The sequence below is a fragment of the Rhineura floridana genome, chromosome 3, assembly GCF_030035675.1.
Source record: "Rhineura floridana isolate rRhiFlo1 chromosome 3, rRhiFlo1.hap2, whole genome shotgun sequence".
Taxonomy (NCBI): Eukaryota; Metazoa; Chordata; class Lepidosauria; order Squamata; family Rhineuridae; genus Rhineura; species Rhineura floridana.
The window spans coordinates 61,778,453-61,798,235 of record NC_084482.1 but is presented as its reverse complement, the minus strand read 5'-3'; the positions used below and the strand labels follow the sequence as shown (position 1 = coordinate 61,798,235).

The window sequence follows — 19,783 nt, the reverse complement described above, 5'->3', positions numbered from 1 at the left end:
TTGTGGCACTTACCCTTTGGAATTCTCTCTCCTTAAATATTAGAAAGGCACCATCTCCATTGGTTTTTTTGGCACCTACTGAAAACCTTCCTCTTTCAACTGGCCTGTTAAATAGAAACCTTATCCCTGTGTTGGAATTGTTTTTAAGATGGTTTTAAAGATGTCTTTAGTGTTTTATCACTTGGTTATCAAACGGCAGGATATAATAATAATAATAATAATAATAATAATGATGATGATGATGATGATGATGATGATGATGATAATGATAATAATACAGCTTTTAAACTATTTTTATCTTTCTCTTTTATTGACAATTATACTGTTGTGTTTTTTTTGTAAACCACAGAGGTTCCATTTACAATCATTATTATTAACAATTATTTGTTAAATAATAAATAAATATTCACATAACCCTGTAAAGTAGGCTATGCTGAGATACAGTGACTGGCTTGGGATCACCCAGTGAGTTCCATGGCTGGAGTGAATTTGAACTCGCCAGGTACCAGCTGAAAACATTTCTTTTGCAACTGGAAAATCCCTCCTTTATTAAAAGAAATCACTGATCAGTCCAAATGGTGAAGGAACTACATGGATTGGATAGCTGCTGTGCAGATGGGCTAGCAATGAGCAAAGTATGTATTACTACACACACACGCACACATTATTTCTTAGATAGAGATTAGTGTTTGTGTTGGAAATTGTAACGTATGAAATGGCTGTTGGAAACTGTGTATATAAAACTGGGTATGTCTCTACTTGTACAGAAGCACATTCTTCAGAGTACCAGGGTGGGGTCTCCCACTCACCCTCTAGGCTTTTACTCATTCAGTTCTAAACTGGTTTTTCTAGTCATTTTTTAAAAGGCATGTTTCCATCTCCACTCTTGATCACCTGCAGGTTGGGGAGGAGCCATCCAGGTTCTGCTTTTAACAATCTGCAGACCTTCTCAGCCTTTCCTGTCATACCATCTCTACAGACAACCGAAGGCAGAGGCAGCTGTAACAACACACCCACCGCTTCCTTCAAGAGCCTTCCGGACACCAAGAGAGGGGAGCTTCAGTTACCTCCAAGATGTTCAAAGGGGTGGGCAAAGGCTCACCAAGCAGAAGCTCCCCGAACAAAGGGTCCCCGATCAAGCATGACAAGTAAGTTGTTTAAAAGTCTGTGGGTTTTGCAGAAATGGAGAAGTGGAAGAGTAGTATTGACACCAGGAGATCATCTCTGAACTGGCAAGATTATACACATAAAGGACAACCTTGAACAGTGGTCATCTAGGGGAAGTCCAAAGGAAGAGTAAGTGGCCTATGGACAAGAGCCTATACCCACTTACCTGGGAGTAAGCCCCATTCAATCCAATGGGACTTACTTCTGAGTAGACACATATAGGGTTCTGCTGTAAAATCTATGCCAATTTCTCTCCAGCAGACTTCCTCCTACTCAGCCTGCCAAACTCCTCTGAATATCTGTGTACAAGTGAAAGGTGAAAATCCCTGGTTGCTGAGACCAATTACAAAAGTGTGGCTTGGTTTAGGAGTGTGCCTGGAAGCTAAAATCTGATTTTGTTCCCAGAAAAAGTGGCCCAGAGTCCTTTGAGAAATCTCTGTCTTCTGTTGTGACAATTTCCAGAGGGGTAGCTGTGTCAGTCCGCTGGAGGAGAAAAAGTACAAAACCTTTAAGATGCCACAAGACTTTTTGTGGCTCTATCTCTGTTACCATCCTTGATCTTGTTCTTCCTGCTGTGGGATGAAAATGTTGACGCCCTTGCTTCCTGCAGCAGTCAGGATTCTTAAAGACTAGGGAGTCTTAAAAGACACATAGCTGTGATTGCCCCATGACAGAGTGTAGGAGTCTGCCAGTTAAATGTCTTCCACTGGCTGCCACATTTCTGTTCTCCCTCTCAGGAGCGTGTGATTCCTTTTGCATGCAAGGCAACGCTCAAGCTATTGAAACAACTGGCCAAAGCGCTGCAGGAGAGACCAAGACATCAAGTTAGCAGAGGGATATAATAATAAAGAGAAATTCATACAGTCCAACTGTCCTAGTTTATTAAGAATAGTCTCTGTTTTCTTGTCCATGTCCATGGTAAATCACTGCCCCTGTTTTGTCCACCTTTTTGCCTTTTGCAGATGGTTTGTTTAAAATAATTGTTTGCATGACTTGCTGGAGTTGTAATTCTTCAGGGTTCAGCTCACTCCCCAGAGTTTCTAGAAGTCAAACTTCTGAATGGGGAATGGATATATCTTGTGTCCCTTGTGCACATCCATGTAAATACATATGCCATGGACATTAAGGTGCACACAGGCTGCCATTTTACACACATTGCATATGCTGGGACTGTTAATAACATACTATGCCCTTTCTAATAAATCTTTATGCAAAAGAACAAATCTCCTCTTGGCTTCTCAATCAATGGAGAGCAAGGCTGTTACAAAATGAGTACAGCATAGAGCTAGGTGGTGAAGAGTCTTCAACAATTTGTTAATAGGGGAGCAATTCAGGTTTGGACCGTGATCCTTGGCATGAAAATTGGAGTGTCACAAATATGTCCCTATTTTCATTTGTATGGAAATATTCAGATCTGTGTGAGTTCCAACTAGCTAATTTGTCACTGGTCTGCTAGGATAAACACCTGTTGAAATGAAGATGCTGTTGGTAGGAGATTTGTCTGTCAGAGACAAAGACAGATGGTGTTGCACTCATTCCCCACCTCCCCCACAATGCAGGGGCCCTTCAGATATGGCTGAACTATCATAATCCCTGACCATTAGTCATGCTGCTGGTGGCTGATGGAAGTTGAAGTCCCTCCCCCTCCTCTAAAGGATCAGTTTTGTCATCTGGAGATAAGCGGTACTGGAGAAGATCCAAGTGGTCACAGTAGCCCAGGGCATGTTTAATAGCTTAGGCTAGTATATCAGCTGCAGCCTCTTTGGGAAGAAATACTTTCACAATTATCCATGCTCTCTGATAACTTACAACATATTTCAGTAGTTCAGCATGTATGTTGGGCTGCCTTTGAAGACAATTTGAAAACTGTTGCTAGCTCAAAACACAACCACCGGGGTGATGATATGATAATGAGAAAGAATCCTGCTTGGAGGAGGGAAGCCTTGGTTTTTATTGTTAAAAAGCTGCATGCTTTACTAGGGAAGCGCTTGTCCATAAGAAGACATAATAAATAACTTTTTAAACAGTTCACAAAATGGTGTGGACACGAAGAGGGCTGTTCTGCTCATCACTAATGATCTCATAGGCACTAATCTATTCCATCTGCTCATTTGATTAAACCAAGGGGTAATCTTAAATATGTGTTTATTTTTACAAAATACCTCATAAAATAATTTATCTAGACGCCATACAATAAAAAAGTAAAAACATAATAATAAAACCATACCACAATAAACCCCCAGTACATATAAGAATCAACCAGCATAAAAATACAAATACAAAACCAGCAAAATAAAATAACTTAATATAGCACAGAACTAAAACAGCTACCGGTTGCATGCATTACCGCCACTAACCATAGTTCAGTCACTTAAAACAAAATCTTAAGTCCCAGGAGGACATAAAGTCTTAACCTCCATATAAGCTTTCAGCAAGCAAATCAGAATAAATGCTCAATAAATGGGTCATCTGGATGGCCGATAGCACAGCAGTGGGGATGCCAGATGCTACAGTGCGATATTCACAGAGCCACATCCCACGCTGCCAGGGATTGCATATTTCCAGTAACAAAATAATTCTATTTGAGTGCTGGGATCCCCACAACAGAAGCAAAACTCTGAGGAAAGGCATTTGGACACCACCCATAATGAGCAATCACTGCATATTTATGGAGTGTTAAAGTGACTGGGTTGAATCTAAGTTCTACTCAGGGGAGACTCAATGAAGTTAATGGACATTAGTTTCAATGGGTCTACTCTAAGAATGAATAATATTGGATACAGCCCATTGTCAGGAAAGTCCTTGAAAGTGCTGATTTACGTATCGGACACGTAGGAGTTACAACAAAATACTGCAGTGTGAAGTGCGCCTGTTCAGTGTTCCAGTCTATCAGTTCCATCACATTCCCCCTTGGTTTGCCTTTTTTTAAAAAAAAAAAACTTTTCTCCTGATGGACAGGAGTACAGCATTCTGTGCCACTGAATCATTCCTCACTGGGTTTCCCCCCACTTAGGGTGCTCCTAAGCCTATTGATAACCCCCTCTTGTGTGTAAATGGTGCCATTTTGGACACTTAAGGATCCATGCCTAAGATAGAAGAATTATGATGATGCCATACAGCAGGGAGAGCCAGTGTGTTTTCTTCCAGATGTTGGATTACAACTCCCATCAGTCCAACAATATCTGGAGGGCAACACATTGGCTAACCCTGCCATAGAGGAAGCCAATTGTACACAGGGAACAATCCCTGGAATGTTCCACTCACTACTATTTCACTGCCTAATGCAGAGGTAGACTAAGTGGTGCCCTCCATATATTCTTGGACTCCAACTCCCACCAGCCCCAGCCAGCATGGCTAACAGTCAGGGGTGATGAGTGTTGTAGCACAGCAACATCTGTAGGTCACCATATTGTCTATGCCTGTTCTAATGCTTACAGACCCTAAAAACAAACCATTTTAAGTCCCTAACCATGGATTTGCTGGGCTTCTTTTAGCCAAGGAATACTTTTGGCTATTGGCACAGACTAACAGAAGTAGTAAGACAAAACTCTGGCTTATTCAGTTCCCTTTCCTTCAGAGGCAGTCCTTAAGCACCATTATTCAAAGCTAGTTTAACACAAGAACAGTTTTAGCTATTATGCCCAGATGGGATTTTATGGTAGGGTAGCTGCTGTCTTTTGATAGGAGGATCTCACATACCACAGATTAGTAGGATGATTCTTTTTCCAGGGAGGTATGAGGTGATAAAATTGTCTTGGGACTGATTTATGTCTCTTTTTAGTTTGCATTTTCCCTGATCGCACAATGCACACAATATAGACCAGAGAATGGTCTGAGGGCACACAATGCTGTCAAAACTAAGCAGGTCTCAGCCCAGGGAATTATCTGACTGAAGGCTGTTTGGCAGCCCCATATTAATTCTCTTAATATACATGAAATAAATCTGAAACCAAAATGATGTTTTTTTGGGGAGGGGTCGGTGCATCCCTCAATAAACCCACAATGAGAATGTTTGAAGTAGTACACTAATTTGTGGTTCATATATTTGTTAACGAAGAATTCCAATTATTTTTAGTTTGCCATGTGGACAGTGCAATCCAGGCTGCTGGGGCAGGGCAGGGCAAGAGGGGAAGAGTCTGAATGTATGGAGTAGTCCTATGAATAGTCCCAGTACGGAAGAGCTATGCCTCATTGACAGAGAGCCATGGGAAGCTCCCTTATAATGAGTTGGACCATCTAGTCCAATAGTGTCTACTACATCCTTTGCCAGCCTTATGCCCTCCAGGTGTTTTTGGACTACAACTCCCCTTTTATGATGAGCAGTGTAATGATTTCTGTAGAACAAAAAATAAAAATAAAATGCTGTGCTGGCTGGGGCTCATGGGAGTTGTAGTCCAGCAGTTCCTAGAGGGCCCCAGGTTGGTAAAGGATAGACTACTATGACTTGCAGTAGCTCTCCAGAGTCTTTCTCATCACCCGATACTCATTCTTTTTTCATTGGAAATGCCAGGGATTGAACCTGGGACCTTCTGCATTCAAAGCAGATGCTCAACCACTGATCTATAATATCTCCTCAAGAGAAACTGAGGGGCTGTTTCTGAATGCGGTGCTTTTGCCCAGCAGCCACCCCTGTTCTTCATTTTAGCAGTCTCTTATTCCAGTAGGTGAAGCAGAGAGAGGTCTATTATGTTTTCCACTGAGTTGTGGTGACCCTTAAAAAATAAAGGATGTACATTGAAATAATCTATATAGGTTTTGAGATTATTTGAACAGATTCATCCGAATGTGATACATATTGCTGATGGCTAGGTTTTTTTGTATCAATTCAGTGCACACTGGAACCATTATAAATCACTATAAACACCTGCCAGCTCCCTGCACAATCACTGCCACATTCAGTTTGTGTTAGCTTCTCAGTGATCTTGTCTTTTAGAAATGTTACTGAGGCTGTATTCATGTCTACATGCAAACTAAAAAGCGACATAAATCAGTTCCAATGTTTTCTACATTCAGGCTTTCATTTGCCCTGTTGTCAAAGACTGTGCAAAATGCAATGGCCAGATTGGTAACAGGGACCAGACGGTTTGAACATATAAAACCAATTCTGGCCTACTTGCATTGGCTGCCTGTATGTTTCCGAGCCCAATTCAAGGTGCTGATTTTAACCTATAAAGCCTTACACGGCTTGGGACCACAATACCTGATGGAACGCCTCTTCCGACACGAACCCACCCGTACACTACGCTCAACATCAAAGGTCCTCCTCCAAGTGCCTACTCTGAGGGAATCTCGGAGGCTGGCAACCAGAGAAAGGGCCTTCTCAGTAGTGGCCCCCAAATTATGGAATGATCTCCCTGATGAGGTGTGCCTAGCGCCAACACTGTTATCTTTTTGGTGCCAGGTCAAGACTTTCCTCTTCTCCTAGGCATATTTAATAGCATTTGAATAGCATGTGTTTTAACTTGCCTATCGGCTTTTATGGGTTTTAATTTGGTATTGTTTTATTTATTTATTTATTAAATTTCTATACCGCCCCATAGCCGAAGCTCTCTGGGCGGTTCACAACAAACAAGACATCAAAATACAATTAAAACCAAATATTAAACAATTTAAACACACTAAAATACCAATATACTAGCATACTGAGTACTAAAATGTAATAGGATGTTAAATGTTAAAAATATTAAAATGCTTAAAATGCCTGGGAGAAGAGGAATGTTTTAACCTGGCACTGAAAAGATAATAATGTTGGCGCCAGGCGTACCTCAACAGGGAGATTGTTCCATAATTTGGGGGCCACCACTGAGAAAGCCCTTTTTCTTGTTACCATCCTCCGAACTTCCCTCTGTGTAGGTACCCGGAGGAGGGCCTTCAATATTGAACGAAGTGTACGGGTAGGTTCGTATCGGGAGAGGCGTTCCATCAGGTATTGCGGTCCTAGGCCGTTTTAAATTTGTATACTTGTTTTTAATGTTTTCAATTGTTGTAAACCACCCAGAGAGCTATGGCTATGAGGCAGTATATAAATGCAATAAATAAATAAATCTACAGCCTGTGAAACTTTTCTACATAATAACCTTTTGGGGCATTACAAACATGCACCACCATCTGAATAAAAAAGTAATTGCACAGATAGTGATTACACATGGAGGAGTTTGTTTGTGATGCCTATAGCTATTGTGAGATGGATGTGAGGAGAAATATAAATATGCAGCGGCGCGTCTGATTACAGGCGGCCGCCGTAGAGATCACATCACTCCTGTGTTGAAGGAGTTGCATTGGTTACCGGTTGTGTACCGAGCCCAATTCAAGGTGTTGGTTTTAACCTTTAAAACCCTATACAGTTGTGGCCCAGCTTATCTGAAGGAGCGCCTCCAGCATCGACAGGCATGCCGCTCAACAAGATCAGCCTCAGAAGACCTTCTCTGGATCCCACCGGTCAAAACAGCTAGACTGGTGAGGACTCGAGAGAGGGCCTTCTCAATTGTGGCCCCCACCCTGTGGAATTCTCTCCCAACTGACCTACGCCATGCCCCGTCTATAATGAGCTTCTGCCGGACCCTGAAGACCTGGTTTTTTAGGCAGGCTTTTGGAACGGGCTAGTTTTACTGTGTTTTAAAATTTTAACTGTTTTATATACTGTTTTAACGTGTACGTCGCCCAGAGTGGCTGGTCCACCAGCCAGATGGGCGACTAACAAATCGCATAATAAATAAATAAATAAATAAATAATATAGATTTCTGTGCAGGATTAAAGATTGTACAGGTGACCCGATATAGGCTGAGGTGATGCTGACTGGGTAGAGTGATTATTGTTTATGTCTTGACAAGAAAAGCACACACACACACACACTCTTAGGAGGAGGAATAATTTCTGAATTCAGCTGGCAACTATTTCTAGAGCTGTTCATATTTTTTGGTCCATAGTTAAGCAGATTAGACTTGAATGGGAGCAAAGCAGTTAGGAGGCTCATGGTTGTGAGGAATTTGTTAGTCAATTCATATTGGTTCAGAAGTTAGTTGAGCTATTACCCAATTTTTGGGAGGGGGGAATTGCTTGGCTTCTTTCTGAGCCAATAATTGCAGGGTGGGGGCTATTTGCACATCTCTAGACTTGATTCTATTTTTGCTCTTGGAGGCAACCATAAAATGGATCACTTGGTTCATGTATTATCAGAGCAGGACAAAGATGGGAAAGGATTGCTAAGGGAGGGTAGGGAGATTGTCCAGAAGCTGAATTTTTTTTTACATGGTCCTCACTTCCAAAGATGTTAGACTCAACCATTTTTTCTAGGGAGAGTATTTGAAGAACTAAATAAAATAGAGGGGACGAAATATGAATTTCCTGGGTAAATGGACAAATTAAAAATCCACATGTCAAGAAATATAGGTGGAAGACACCCAAGAGTTCTTTACTCAGAAAATGAATTTTTTCTTGTATTGGAAAATATGCAATATCATTAAAATTGGTCTTCTTACCGGGGAGTGAATAGTAGTCAACAACATAATACAATTTTAAATAAGGGATTCAAATAATTATAGATAAGTTAGCCTAACATCTGCACCAGGTACATTGGTGGAAAGTGTTACTAAAATGTGCCAAGGAAGAATGAGCATGGCTTCTGCAATGGGAAATCCCACTTCACTAATCTTTTGGAGTTGTTTGAGGTATCAACAAGCATGTAAATAGGGGTGATTGATAGTCTCCTGAGTAGGGATGTTGGAGAATTCTACACTAAGCTGAAACTGCTGCAGTTTGTGTGTATGCCTGTGTTTAGGAACAGAAATCAGTCAAGCAAATACTGTCAGTATTTGTTCATGTTGTGTGAGTGTGTGTGTTTAATCTTAAAACAATATGCAATTAATGACTTTTTAAACATTGTTTTGACATTTTCTTTACCTTGAAATGAATAGTTTACATATAATTATGTAACTAATTACATTAAATCCAAAAGCAAATTTTATGACTTACATAAAATAGTGCTGACAGCGAGGCAAATAACATAGTATTTGGTGGAAACCAAACTGCAGTGGAATGCAAACAGTACTAACTGTGAGAAATGCAGGTTGAAATGGAAACTGCTGCCCTCTTACATTCCTACTCCTGATACCCGTGGATAAGAAGACAGATGATCTTACAGATCAATAGCTGGCTAAAAAAGAGGAAGCAAAGAGTAGGAATAAATGGACAATTTTGACAATGGAGAAAAATAAGTAGTGGGGAACCCTCAAGGAAATGATCACAGGCCAGCAATTATAAAGAAGTGACCAGGTTTAAATTATTTCAGTTATATACGGGATGTTAATAAACTCACATTGGCTGTGAGGAGCTTCAAAAGGATCTCTCGAAACTGGCTGAGTGGGCAACAAAATGATAAACTGGGTACAATATAAGTGTAAAGCGATATATAGTGGAACAAAAATTTGTATTCCAATTTCACTTGTGCACTGATGGGTCTGAACTGGCAGTTACTGATCAGGAAAGATTCTGGGGTCATGATGGACAGCTCAGTGAAAATGTCAAGTTAATGTGTTCTGGTGGGAAAATAATTCTGTGCTAGGATCGTGTGGTCTTTTCTGGAATTCTGTGTACAATCATTGTTCTTCCATCTCATAAAGGACATCATAGAACTCTAAAAAAGATCAAGAAAAGAGCAAGCAAAATGACTAAGGGGTTGATGCACCTTCCCTCTGAGGAAAAGTTAGAGCAAGGGTCACCAACCTTTTTGGACCTGTTTCAAATGTTCAGAAGGTGCTGTGGGTACAAGTCACAACATGGCTGCTGGGGGCATGGCATAACACAACATGAAAGTACAGCCATTGCTGTTTCACCACCACCACTACCCAGACAACCTCGAGCTTGTTGTTAACAGAGAGTAGGGGAAGCCTGAATGCAATTTGAACTGTTAAAAAAGAAAATATATTGTATTACAGAGACGCTATTAAGAAATCAGAATAACAGGCACAGAATTTGGCATAGAAAACAAAAGAATACAAATATCAGCTAGAACCTTGGTTTATATCAGATGGTATTTGTCAAGGCATCAAGATTCTTTACCATTATTTAAATTTAAAAATTTTAAAATCCTAGTCAGAAGCAGAATTTTAATTGAGAGAGACAGCATAAATGGCATTTGGTTTAACTAATTATAATTGAGCAAAAGTGAAAATACTTCCCACATTCCTTTGAAAGAACCAAAGACCTATGGCAGGTAACTGCTGACCTATACTGGATGATCTCTAAGCATGCTTAATCAACCCAATTACATAGAATCAACAGATGAATTACCGTGAGACAGCTACACGCTGGAAGGCACAGAATATGTATTTGTTCTGCAGAAAGTCATTTACTAGTATTAGAAGTTAATGATTACATTGTGTGTGCACGTAGTTCACTTATATCCCACCTTTCTTTTTAAGAGTTCAAGGCAATAAACATGATTGAAAGGTTCACTTTGAAAGGAAACATTTGATATTATTTTGGTCATGAAATAAATTTGCTACATGGGTTTTCTAAAGCTATGAATCCAGGAAGGTAGACGGTTGCTGGGATAACTTCAGTATGTGCTGGAAAAACACCTTTTGTGATATAATCTCACATACAGAAGGCAGCATGAGGTTTGAGCCACCCCCACGCTCAAGAATGTGATTTTTAGTGGGCCTCACCCATGAGCTCACCTGGCAGCAATGCCTGGGTCAAGCCCATCATGTTAAATTTTCCACAACCTCCCAGAGCATCTGACATAGCATTGTTTCATGACATGCTCTGAGGCATTGTGGGAAATGTTAACAGGTTGGGATATTTCCCAAATCCAGCAGCTGCAGAAGTCAGATAAGCCTGCAGCTGGAAGAAGAAGAAGTAGCAGGAGGGCCAAAGCATGAGGTCAAAAACAGTGGGACCTGCCAGGGGGCTAGATACTGTCGCCAGCCCTGAGCATCTCTAAACAAGTATGCAACCCTATAGACTGGAACTGTCCCTGAATTACTGGCCAAAACACAGACAGCGCAGAAGAGTTCCATGAGCCACAAGTTGTTCACTCCAGCTGGAATTTAGTTCTTGGGTTAGTTTGTTTTACAGAAAAGGTGGGCCAGCAAAACACCCTGAGTTACACTGCTTTGTGGTTTCTTGCCATCATACATATCATACCATAAATTGTATGTAACGCCCAATGCGTTGACTTTCCTCTGGCTAGGCCAGTTGTCTTGGGTGCTGAAAGGGAGCTCAGAAAAGCAAATATCTTTGTAGGGTTGTCTCAACATGTCTGGGAGGCAGTGTGGGTAATGATGACTAATGTTCCTTGTTTGGCAGAAAGCAACAGTTCAAGTTCTGGGTGGTGTCCAATATTTGCCGTCATGGCTCCTCCTCATTCCAGGGATGGGGAGCCGCTGGGGCGTCAGCAAGAGGCAAGCAACTTGTGCAATTGCCTGAGAAAATGATAAACCACTTTCTATATTTTCAGACTGGTATGACCAGTGATCTCTGGGGAAAAGAGGAGCTGAGTTGCATACGTGCACTCTCTTATAAATCGTTACTGTCTACCTTCTTTGGCAGGGAAGGAGAATAAGATTTTCCCAGCAACAATGGGATGTATCCAACTAAGTCATTGTGTGAGTGGAATTATTTGCACTCGTGCAATGGAACGACTCCTCCCTCTTTCCTCCCCCTGCACTTTCCAAATCTCCTGTAGGAGTTTTCCCAAACTGTCTGGAGCAGATTTGGGGGTGCTGCAGGGGGAGAAGAGGGAGTGGAAGTTGCATTGCACTCATGGAAGTCATTCTGCATGCACAGTTATTTACTTGAATTTACTTACCTGAATGCTAAGAAAATGTGGCATTCCTGAAGCAGAAAAGCCTCCTTGAAGGGATCTAGATCTAATAAAAATAAATATTTATTTATTTATTAAATTCATATAGTTCCCCCACATCAATAAATATTCTCAGGGTGTCCTACAAAGAAGACAACATTAAAAATACAATAAATAATTAAAATAATCAAGAATCAATGAAAGACAGCAAAAAAGCAAAAACAAACCTCACTTTCTTCACAATAACAGTTTGCAATAATAGCATAAACAGTTTGTGGCCTTGATTAAATTATACTCGGCTACAATGGCCCAAACTTAATTTAAAAACCAAGTTGAATACAAAGGTAAATTACTAAAGTGGAATGGACAGAGTGCGACGATCCACCACAGGAAGTAAGGATGGTTCAACCCACATAATCTGTCTCTCTCCAGTGTCTCCATTCATTCTGCTTTACTAATTTATTCTAGCATTTGTTGCTGCTCTAAAAAATGTGTTTAACAGATGAGAGTGCCTAAATCAGAACTGAGTTAGGAAGACCAGTCAGCATTTTGACTGCAGTGCTGCAGAGTCCTCCAAGGCATCTAAAGTTTTAAGAACATAAGAAGAGCCTACTAGATCAGGCCAATGGCCCATCTAGTCCAGCATCCTGTTCTCACAGTGGCCAAACAGTTGCCCATGGGAAGCCTGCAAGCAGGACCTGAGTACACTCTCCCCTCCTGTGGTTTCCACAACTGGTACATGTATTTGGAAGCATACTGCCTCTGACTATGGAGGCAGAGCACAGCCATCATGGCTAGTAGCCACTGATAGCCTTACTCTCCATGAATTTGTCTAATCCTCTTTTAAAGCCATCCAATTAGAGCTCTAATTACTTCTGTCTCCATTGATTTATGCTAGCAGTAATGTTAGGGTGTGTCTGAACATTGAAAGCATAAAATTTGTGTGAACTGAATGCCTTTGCTGATGGTGCATAACTCTGCCATTTTTCTGCAACAGAGGATGGCTGATTCTGATACTCATTGCATCAATTCAGTTTTATTGCTATGTTTTGCTATACGCACACACTCTCTGGCAGAGCTTGGAAAAGTTACTTTTTTGAACTACAACTCCCATCAGCCCAATCCAGTGGCCATGTTGGCTGGGGCTGATGGGAGTTGTAGTTCAAAAAAGTAACTTTTCCAAGCTGTGCTCTCTGGGTACAGACATACTCACTGTTCTGCCAGTTCCAGTACGTCTCCATCTCTCTCTCCTGAAAATGGGGGCACATGACAATAGTCAAACCCCACCCCTTTTTACTGTAAAACCTGGTGGGAGCAGCTTGAGTGTGTTTTTTTAAAAATTCCGCTTCAAAGAAGTTTCACAACTGATCAGCAGCTCAACCTGTTCCCCTTCGAGGTGGGGTTAATGGAAACGCTTTGATCTGGCAACTAGTGTGTTTACAGCCTTATTTTCTGTGGGTTAATCTGGAGTAAGCTAGTTTCTCTTGGCTTTGGCTTGCAATCACACATTACAGGAGACAAAAGTATGTGTTTAAATGCATACACATGTGTCATGGAGCCTTTACCAATTGTAGGTTCAAGGTGAATATATACAGTTTTTAACTTTGGATACTTGACTTTCAAATCATATGATGCAATTTTTAATATGCGCATGCTAAAAACATAGGGAGGGGGGAGAAATGTGTTCAGTTTTCAGTCTGACACATATCTACTTAATTCACACTTCTTGAGCCAATACATGAATTGAAGCACAGCTGTCTTTTGAAACTAGGGCTTCTTCAAATTTTGTGATGCAGTTCTCCAACAAAAAAGTGTAGAAAACTTTTTATAAGGGGAAAGTGTGCACAAAAATGTTACCAAGTATATATATGTAAATGCATTATTTGTCAAAAATTGCTTCCAAAAACAATCATATCAGGTAAATTTACATATAAAATATGTCTGTTAGGTGAAATGTGTGAAAATTCATACACATTTCCATGCAGATTTTTTTTAAAAAAATCTCAAACTGTTGTGCAAACGATATAAACTGAATTGAAGACTGGAAACTGAAAGAAACCAAACTGCCAAATTCATCTGTTTCTAACTGCAGCATAGTCTTCAATTATCTTGACAGTAAAGCTGAAAAAGTTTCCTCCCCCAAGTTTTCATTTGCAAGTTTTTAAATATCAAATAGTCTCCAGATGAGTCTCATAGTAATCCATCATGTTTCAGGATTGTGTCCTAGAACCTGGCCAACATTCCCCTGTGGCTGTTGAAGCAAGATCAGTAGTTGGTAGTGTCAGTCTTTGCCAACTGAGGGGAATAGTTTATGGCTGCAGTACGTAACAGATAAGAGCCAGCAACCAGGCTGTAAATCTGTCAGGCTTGAGGCAAAGAGGCCTGCAACTACAGTCAATGTAAATACCAAGAGAGTGAAGCACAGGCGAGTCCTGGGGAAGTCAAAAGTCTGGGGATGTGATGAGACAGGGCAGGGTCAAAGACACGCAATCACAAGCTGGGCTGGCTACAAGGAGTCACAAAAGGTTGGTATTGTTCCCAAAAAGAGCCCCAAGCCTCTGACAGCCTTTTAAGCTCCCCTCCCTGGTTCAGGTGCTAGCAATCAGCCCTCTGACTCCTGGGAGCTTGTAACCTTAAATGGCCAAAATGCCTTCATTGCCCTGCTACTTGCAGGCATCTGCAGGGAGTGGAGGGGTATTCTGTTCACTCTCTGAGTCTGACTGAGGGGCTGCAGCTGTATCCTGAACATCTTCTAGTGATGGGAGGTCTGCAGCTGCATCTTGGCTGGGTCTACTTGTTCCTTCTTCTGGGTCTGTTGTGCCAATCCCCTGCTCCTCATTCTCCTCTGAGGACTCATCCAAGGAAGGCATGATAGGTAGACATGTTGTTTTTTAACTGTTCTTCTCATTGAAGAACATTGCTAAGTTTTCTGTCCATGACATGCTGTAGAGACTGGAGCCAGGAAGAGCTGGAGATTAATGAGCTCAAAAGGGAGCTATTAACCCAGCAAAGGTCCAGAAATGACTTTTCTCTGGTCTTTGAATTTCAGTAATAGTGGAGTAAAATGCTGCTTATGCAGCCACCTTTGCTGCTGATGTGTAAGTCAGATATAGAAGGATTGGGGATGAAGGCAGAGCTCAGGATGGGGTCAGAAAGATTGGGAGGGCACATTTGAAGCATCCATGAGATGGGGCTTTTCAGGCTGCCTTTGAACTATTGTGAGTTCAGCCAGGTCTTCAGTTGTAGCAGAGTTCTCCAGAGGGTCCTAAACCTCTTCCTCCAAAGACATGGACTAGATGGGATCCTCCTGACACTCTCAAAGAACGCAGAGTTCCCCAGAGGACTGTTTGAAAACCACTGGTGTATGACATTTGACAGCATTTGATAGTTGGTATGCAGTAGTATTTATTATTTGATAGTTGCCATGTGGTATTTTTATTTTATAACATTTGAAAGACAGCATGCCATGGTATAAAGTATCTGTCAACATCTCATAGATAATAAACAATCAAAAGAGATGCTAATTTGCATGTCAGACTTATTTAAATGATACACATTCAAAATGGGAGTCAAGTGTCTAATTTTAAAATGTGAATGCTGAAAATTGAAGAAAAATAAATATTGAATATTTGTGAATAATCATTTCCACACTCATTGTGAGTACAAACCTGCTAAGTATGCATTGGTAACCAAATTTAACTACTAGGTTCTTAAGAACAAATATGGCATAATAAGATATCTCTGATACATGACAAGAATCTCTTCTTAGGAGGAAATGGTTCTATTTTATATTAGAATGTTTCCCACAATGTCATAGGATGTCATGCCCTTCACCAGTGCTTTTGTTTTGGTTAAAAAATGAGGTCCCTGTACTGATACCTTCATATAAGCGCTGTGAGTATCAGCACAAAATGGTTACCATGGGCAGCAAACAAAGAGGTGCCAGTACTCCATACCAGTGAGTTCCTTCCATCATAACCCCCCCCCACTGTCCCTCACTAATTTTATGATCCTTTTCTCTTCTTTGAGGGAGGAGAAAAACAACCCAGCTGCCACTCTTTTCAACATATAATGTAACACATCCTAACTGGTTCTTCAGTAGTCGCTGTAGAGTCATCAGTGGGTCATAGGAACATTGTCATTGAATTGTCAGGATACTGACAGCCTGCAGTGTTAACTTGTTTTATAGGAGTGTACAGAGAAGGCAATTTCTGGGTCCGGGCTGGAAGTATCAGTTAGGTGGACCCAGTTTTGGTTCATCCTCGCCTAGTTTTGTATGATGCCTAAGCAATTGGTCAAGTCTCTGTCATCAACAAGGACATAATGAGGAACATGGGATGAGGAGCGAGCAGCCCCCATGACCAAGGGGAAGGTACGTGGTATGGGGGGGCAGGGAGATATTAGTGGGGCTTATGGGATGCATGAGCAGGATGAGGACATTGTAGGCAAAAGGAAGAAGAGTAGCTGGCCAGTGATGCAGTGAGTAGGAAAGGAGGGCTGAGATAGTATGTAAGTGTTGATTAGAGAGAGAGAGTCACTGGGGAGGGGAGAGTGGTCTCCAAACCAATCCATCCAGCTCTACTAAATTGTGGCAGAAGAATAGCAGTAGGTAGTAGCAAGTAAGTGCTGCTGATCCTCTTCCTCCTCACCACCTGTTGTAGGGGACTGGCTTAGAAGCAGAGGGTTTTAAAACCCTCACATATGTGGGGTTCACACATCAATGCAACTTCCACCCAGACTGTAGATTACTGGGGTGTGAATGCTGCACACATAGGGATCGTGGGCCATGTGGAAACCTGTATGGCTAAGTTATTTTTATTTCATGATCCCAACCTCTCATTTCTATTTTCCCTTCATGCGGAAGATAGAGGTATTTCCCAGCATGCATCTTGGCAACATAGAAACTGGTTGAAAGGATTGACTTGGGCCAGTGGCTTGATTGCTCCAGAATACCTTTTCCTAAGTCTCAACATGTGTCTGTCTGGGATATTCAAGTGAGATGCAGTTATTGAGATGGCAAAGAAGATTGCTAGAACATGTGCTCATGGAGCAAAGCACAGAGCTTATTTGATAGCCTTTGTCACAATGATGGTGATGGTGGGTCTCCCGCATCCATCACCATTGCACCCATGTAGAGCAGCCTGCAGAGCTATTCTAAGTGTTGAATGGATTTTGGCTCTTCAATCATCCCATCCAGAAAAAGAGCTATCAACAACATTGTTGTAACATTTTTTTATATGCTCCTGATGGATGAAGTTGCTTGGTCTGACTTGCATGCTGTAGATAGGTAAAGTCTAAACCAGAAACATTGTTAACACCACCAAATCAATCTTGCTTGGATTGATTCCAGTCTGCATTTGATATGGACATGGTGGTCAAAGAGATGAACCCAACCACATGCTGAATGGATCTGTATCCTTGTGGATGGGCTAGAACGGATGCACTGTGCTTTCTTTTAGGAAGTGATCACTAGATCTTAGGGCTGACATTTTAGAGAGGATTGACACCAAATTTATCTCACAGCTGTTTTAACTTTTGATTTTAAATTTATCCATAAAAACTTTGGATCTGGATAGTTGCCCTTACCCATGGCTTCTTTTATTCACTGGAATTGGACTGTAAAGGTGTAAATAACTTATATCAGATTGGCTTTATATTAAATGATTAGTTACATTATTTTTATAATTTAGATTTTTTAAAATCTTTGTTGGATTTGGGCATCCCACATTAGTCTGTGATATATATTGTTTCCAGTTTGACAGGAATTTTTGTTCAAAAATCTGGGTGAGTGCCATTATTATACAGCCACAAGAGTGGTGAATACTATAGTCAGCATGGATTTTTCACATTCCAGTGTTAAATTGAAAATACCTCCATGTTGTTCTGATACTTCCTATAAGCTCATTTCAAAACAAAACCTTACAAAATTTATAGTCCTGAACTCAGAAATGCTTGCTTAATAACCCTTTAAATTTTCATGGTGATACACAAAACAGCCAGAGAGAATTGCGAGTTCAAAGTGTAAAGAGAGGAAAAACCCAGACTGCTTTTGGACTTCTTTCTGTCAGAGTTCTCATAATTTGTTGAAATTAATTAAAAATCAGCCATGTTCACAGAGTACCTGTAACCCTATTCCTGACCTTGCCCCATACTCTGACCTTCATCTTCAGCAGTTTAAAAGTTAAAAAAAATGCCTGGCTGATATTTGATTAATTGAAGAAATTTAGCATTGAACTCAACGATAATGTCGGGCATGCTCAGTAATAACCAACTGTCAGTGTTCTAAAAGCCAGACTCACAGTTGCTGGGCTTCGCTAAACAGGGGGCTGCACCCACACCAGACCTTTATTTCATATTAGACAGCCATGGCTTCCTCCAAAGAATCCTGGGAAGTGTAGTTTGTGAAGGACGCTGAGAGGAGGCTCTTATTCCCCTGACAGAGCTCCAGTGGCCAGACTGGTTTAACAGTCAGCCACTCTGATTGAAGGTCTATGAGGGGAACAGGGCATCTCCTAGCAACTCTCAGCACCCTTCACCAAGTACACTTCCCAGGATACTTTGGGGGAAGCCATGACTGTCTAAAGTGAAATAAAGGTCTGGTGTGGATGTGGCCAAAGATAGCTTTGGTGTAAATTTGGGTGGGAGGCTACATGTGCCTGCTATAGAATGAATAGGTAAGGAATGTCAGCATCGAGAGGTGATAGCTAAACTAATTAGCTGGCAGTTAGCTGGGTTGTAAATCTGCCAAGGCTAGGCAGATAACAGGAACGGGACAGGGGAAGGTCAGAAGAGAGTTTCCAAACAATGTACCAAAATCACGGTCAAGGAAAGCTGGGTCCAGTGAGCTAAGAGTTCAGTCTGAGGGTCTGGGTTCTGGAAGCTGGGTCTCGTGTGGAGGTCACAATCAATGTTATAGTCAGCAGCCTGCTGCAGTTACGAACTGCCTTTTAAATCCCACTCCCAGGTGCAGGTAATCAGCCTCCTGGCTTCTGAGAGCTTGCTTGTCTTAAACAGCCAGACCAACGGTGTTGTTGCAGCAGTCCATGGCGTCTTTGCTCTGCAAGGAGGCGGGGAGCCTCCTGTTCATTCCCTGAACATGACTGAGGGGCTTCAGCCATGTCTTGGACACTCTCCAGCTGAGGGAGAGCTGGAGCTGCATCCTCGGGGATTCTGCTTGTTCCTTCTCCTGGGTCTGCTGCTGCTGCCCCCAAGTCGTCCTTCTCCTCCTCTGAAGGGGCCATGACAGGGGAAATCCTGAAAAAGAATGATAGTGTTGACAATGTTTTCCTTTTGGAAAAAGAATTCCTCTCTGCCCAGTGCCCACCCATCCAATTTCCTCCCCTCCCTGGCCCTTCCCCAGGTCAGTTTCACATATCCTAAGCATGATTGCACAGGAGTAAATCCTATTGAACTCAAAAAGCATGCACATGATCAAACCTGCCCTCCCCTCCTTCTCCCTTATATCCCCTCCCTCTTGCCCCTTCCCTTCCCCTTCCTTTACTCCTCCCTACCCCTCCCTTCCCCTCCTCCTTTCTTTCCAATCCCCTCCTTCCCCCCCTCCTCCTCCCCCTCCACTATGGTCAGTTTTACCTATCCTAAGCATGATTGTACAGGAGTAAATCTCATTGAACTCAATAAGCATGCAAATGATCAAACCTGTTCTCCCCTCCTTCTCCCTCCCATCACCTCCCTTTTGCCTCTTCCCTTCCCCTTCCTTCACCCCTCCCCTTCTAATCCCTTCCTTCCCCCTCCCCCTCCTTCTGCTCCCCTCTCCCCCCCTTCCTCCTTCTCTCTACTCTCCCCTTCCCCTC

At 41.8% G+C, this 19,783-nt stretch overlaps 1 protein-coding gene and 1 long non-coding RNA gene across 4 annotated transcripts in view; one reads left to right on the top strand and one right to left on the bottom strand.

Moving 5' to 3' along the window:
- Positions 1 to 334: 334 nt before the first annotated feature.
- On the bottom strand, positions 335 to 14,513 carry LOC133379966 (uncharacterized). The gene is made up of 3 exons (XR_009761314.1): positions 14,380 to 14,513; positions 11,979 to 12,039; positions 335 to 1,967 (listed from the first exon to the last, which is right to left on the bottom strand). It is a non-coding gene; the product is annotated as an uncharacterized LOC133379966 (long non-coding RNA).
- Positions 932 to 19,783, top strand: part of EVPL (envoplakin) — a 63,197-nt gene continuing 44,345 nt past the window's right edge. Inside the window, exon 1 of one of the 3 annotated variants that reach the window (XM_061616252.1) lies at positions 932 to 1,148. In XM_061616252.1, the coding sequence (XP_061472236.1) occupies positions 1,075 to 1,148 (74 nt within the window). In that variant the 5' untranslated portion in view covers positions 932 to 1,074. Of the gene's footprint in view, positions 1,149 to 14,336; positions 14,498 to 14,631; positions 14,848 to 19,783 lie in introns of those variants that run through there. The other 2 variants (XM_061616254.1, XM_061616255.1) reach the window with 2 other exon arrangements.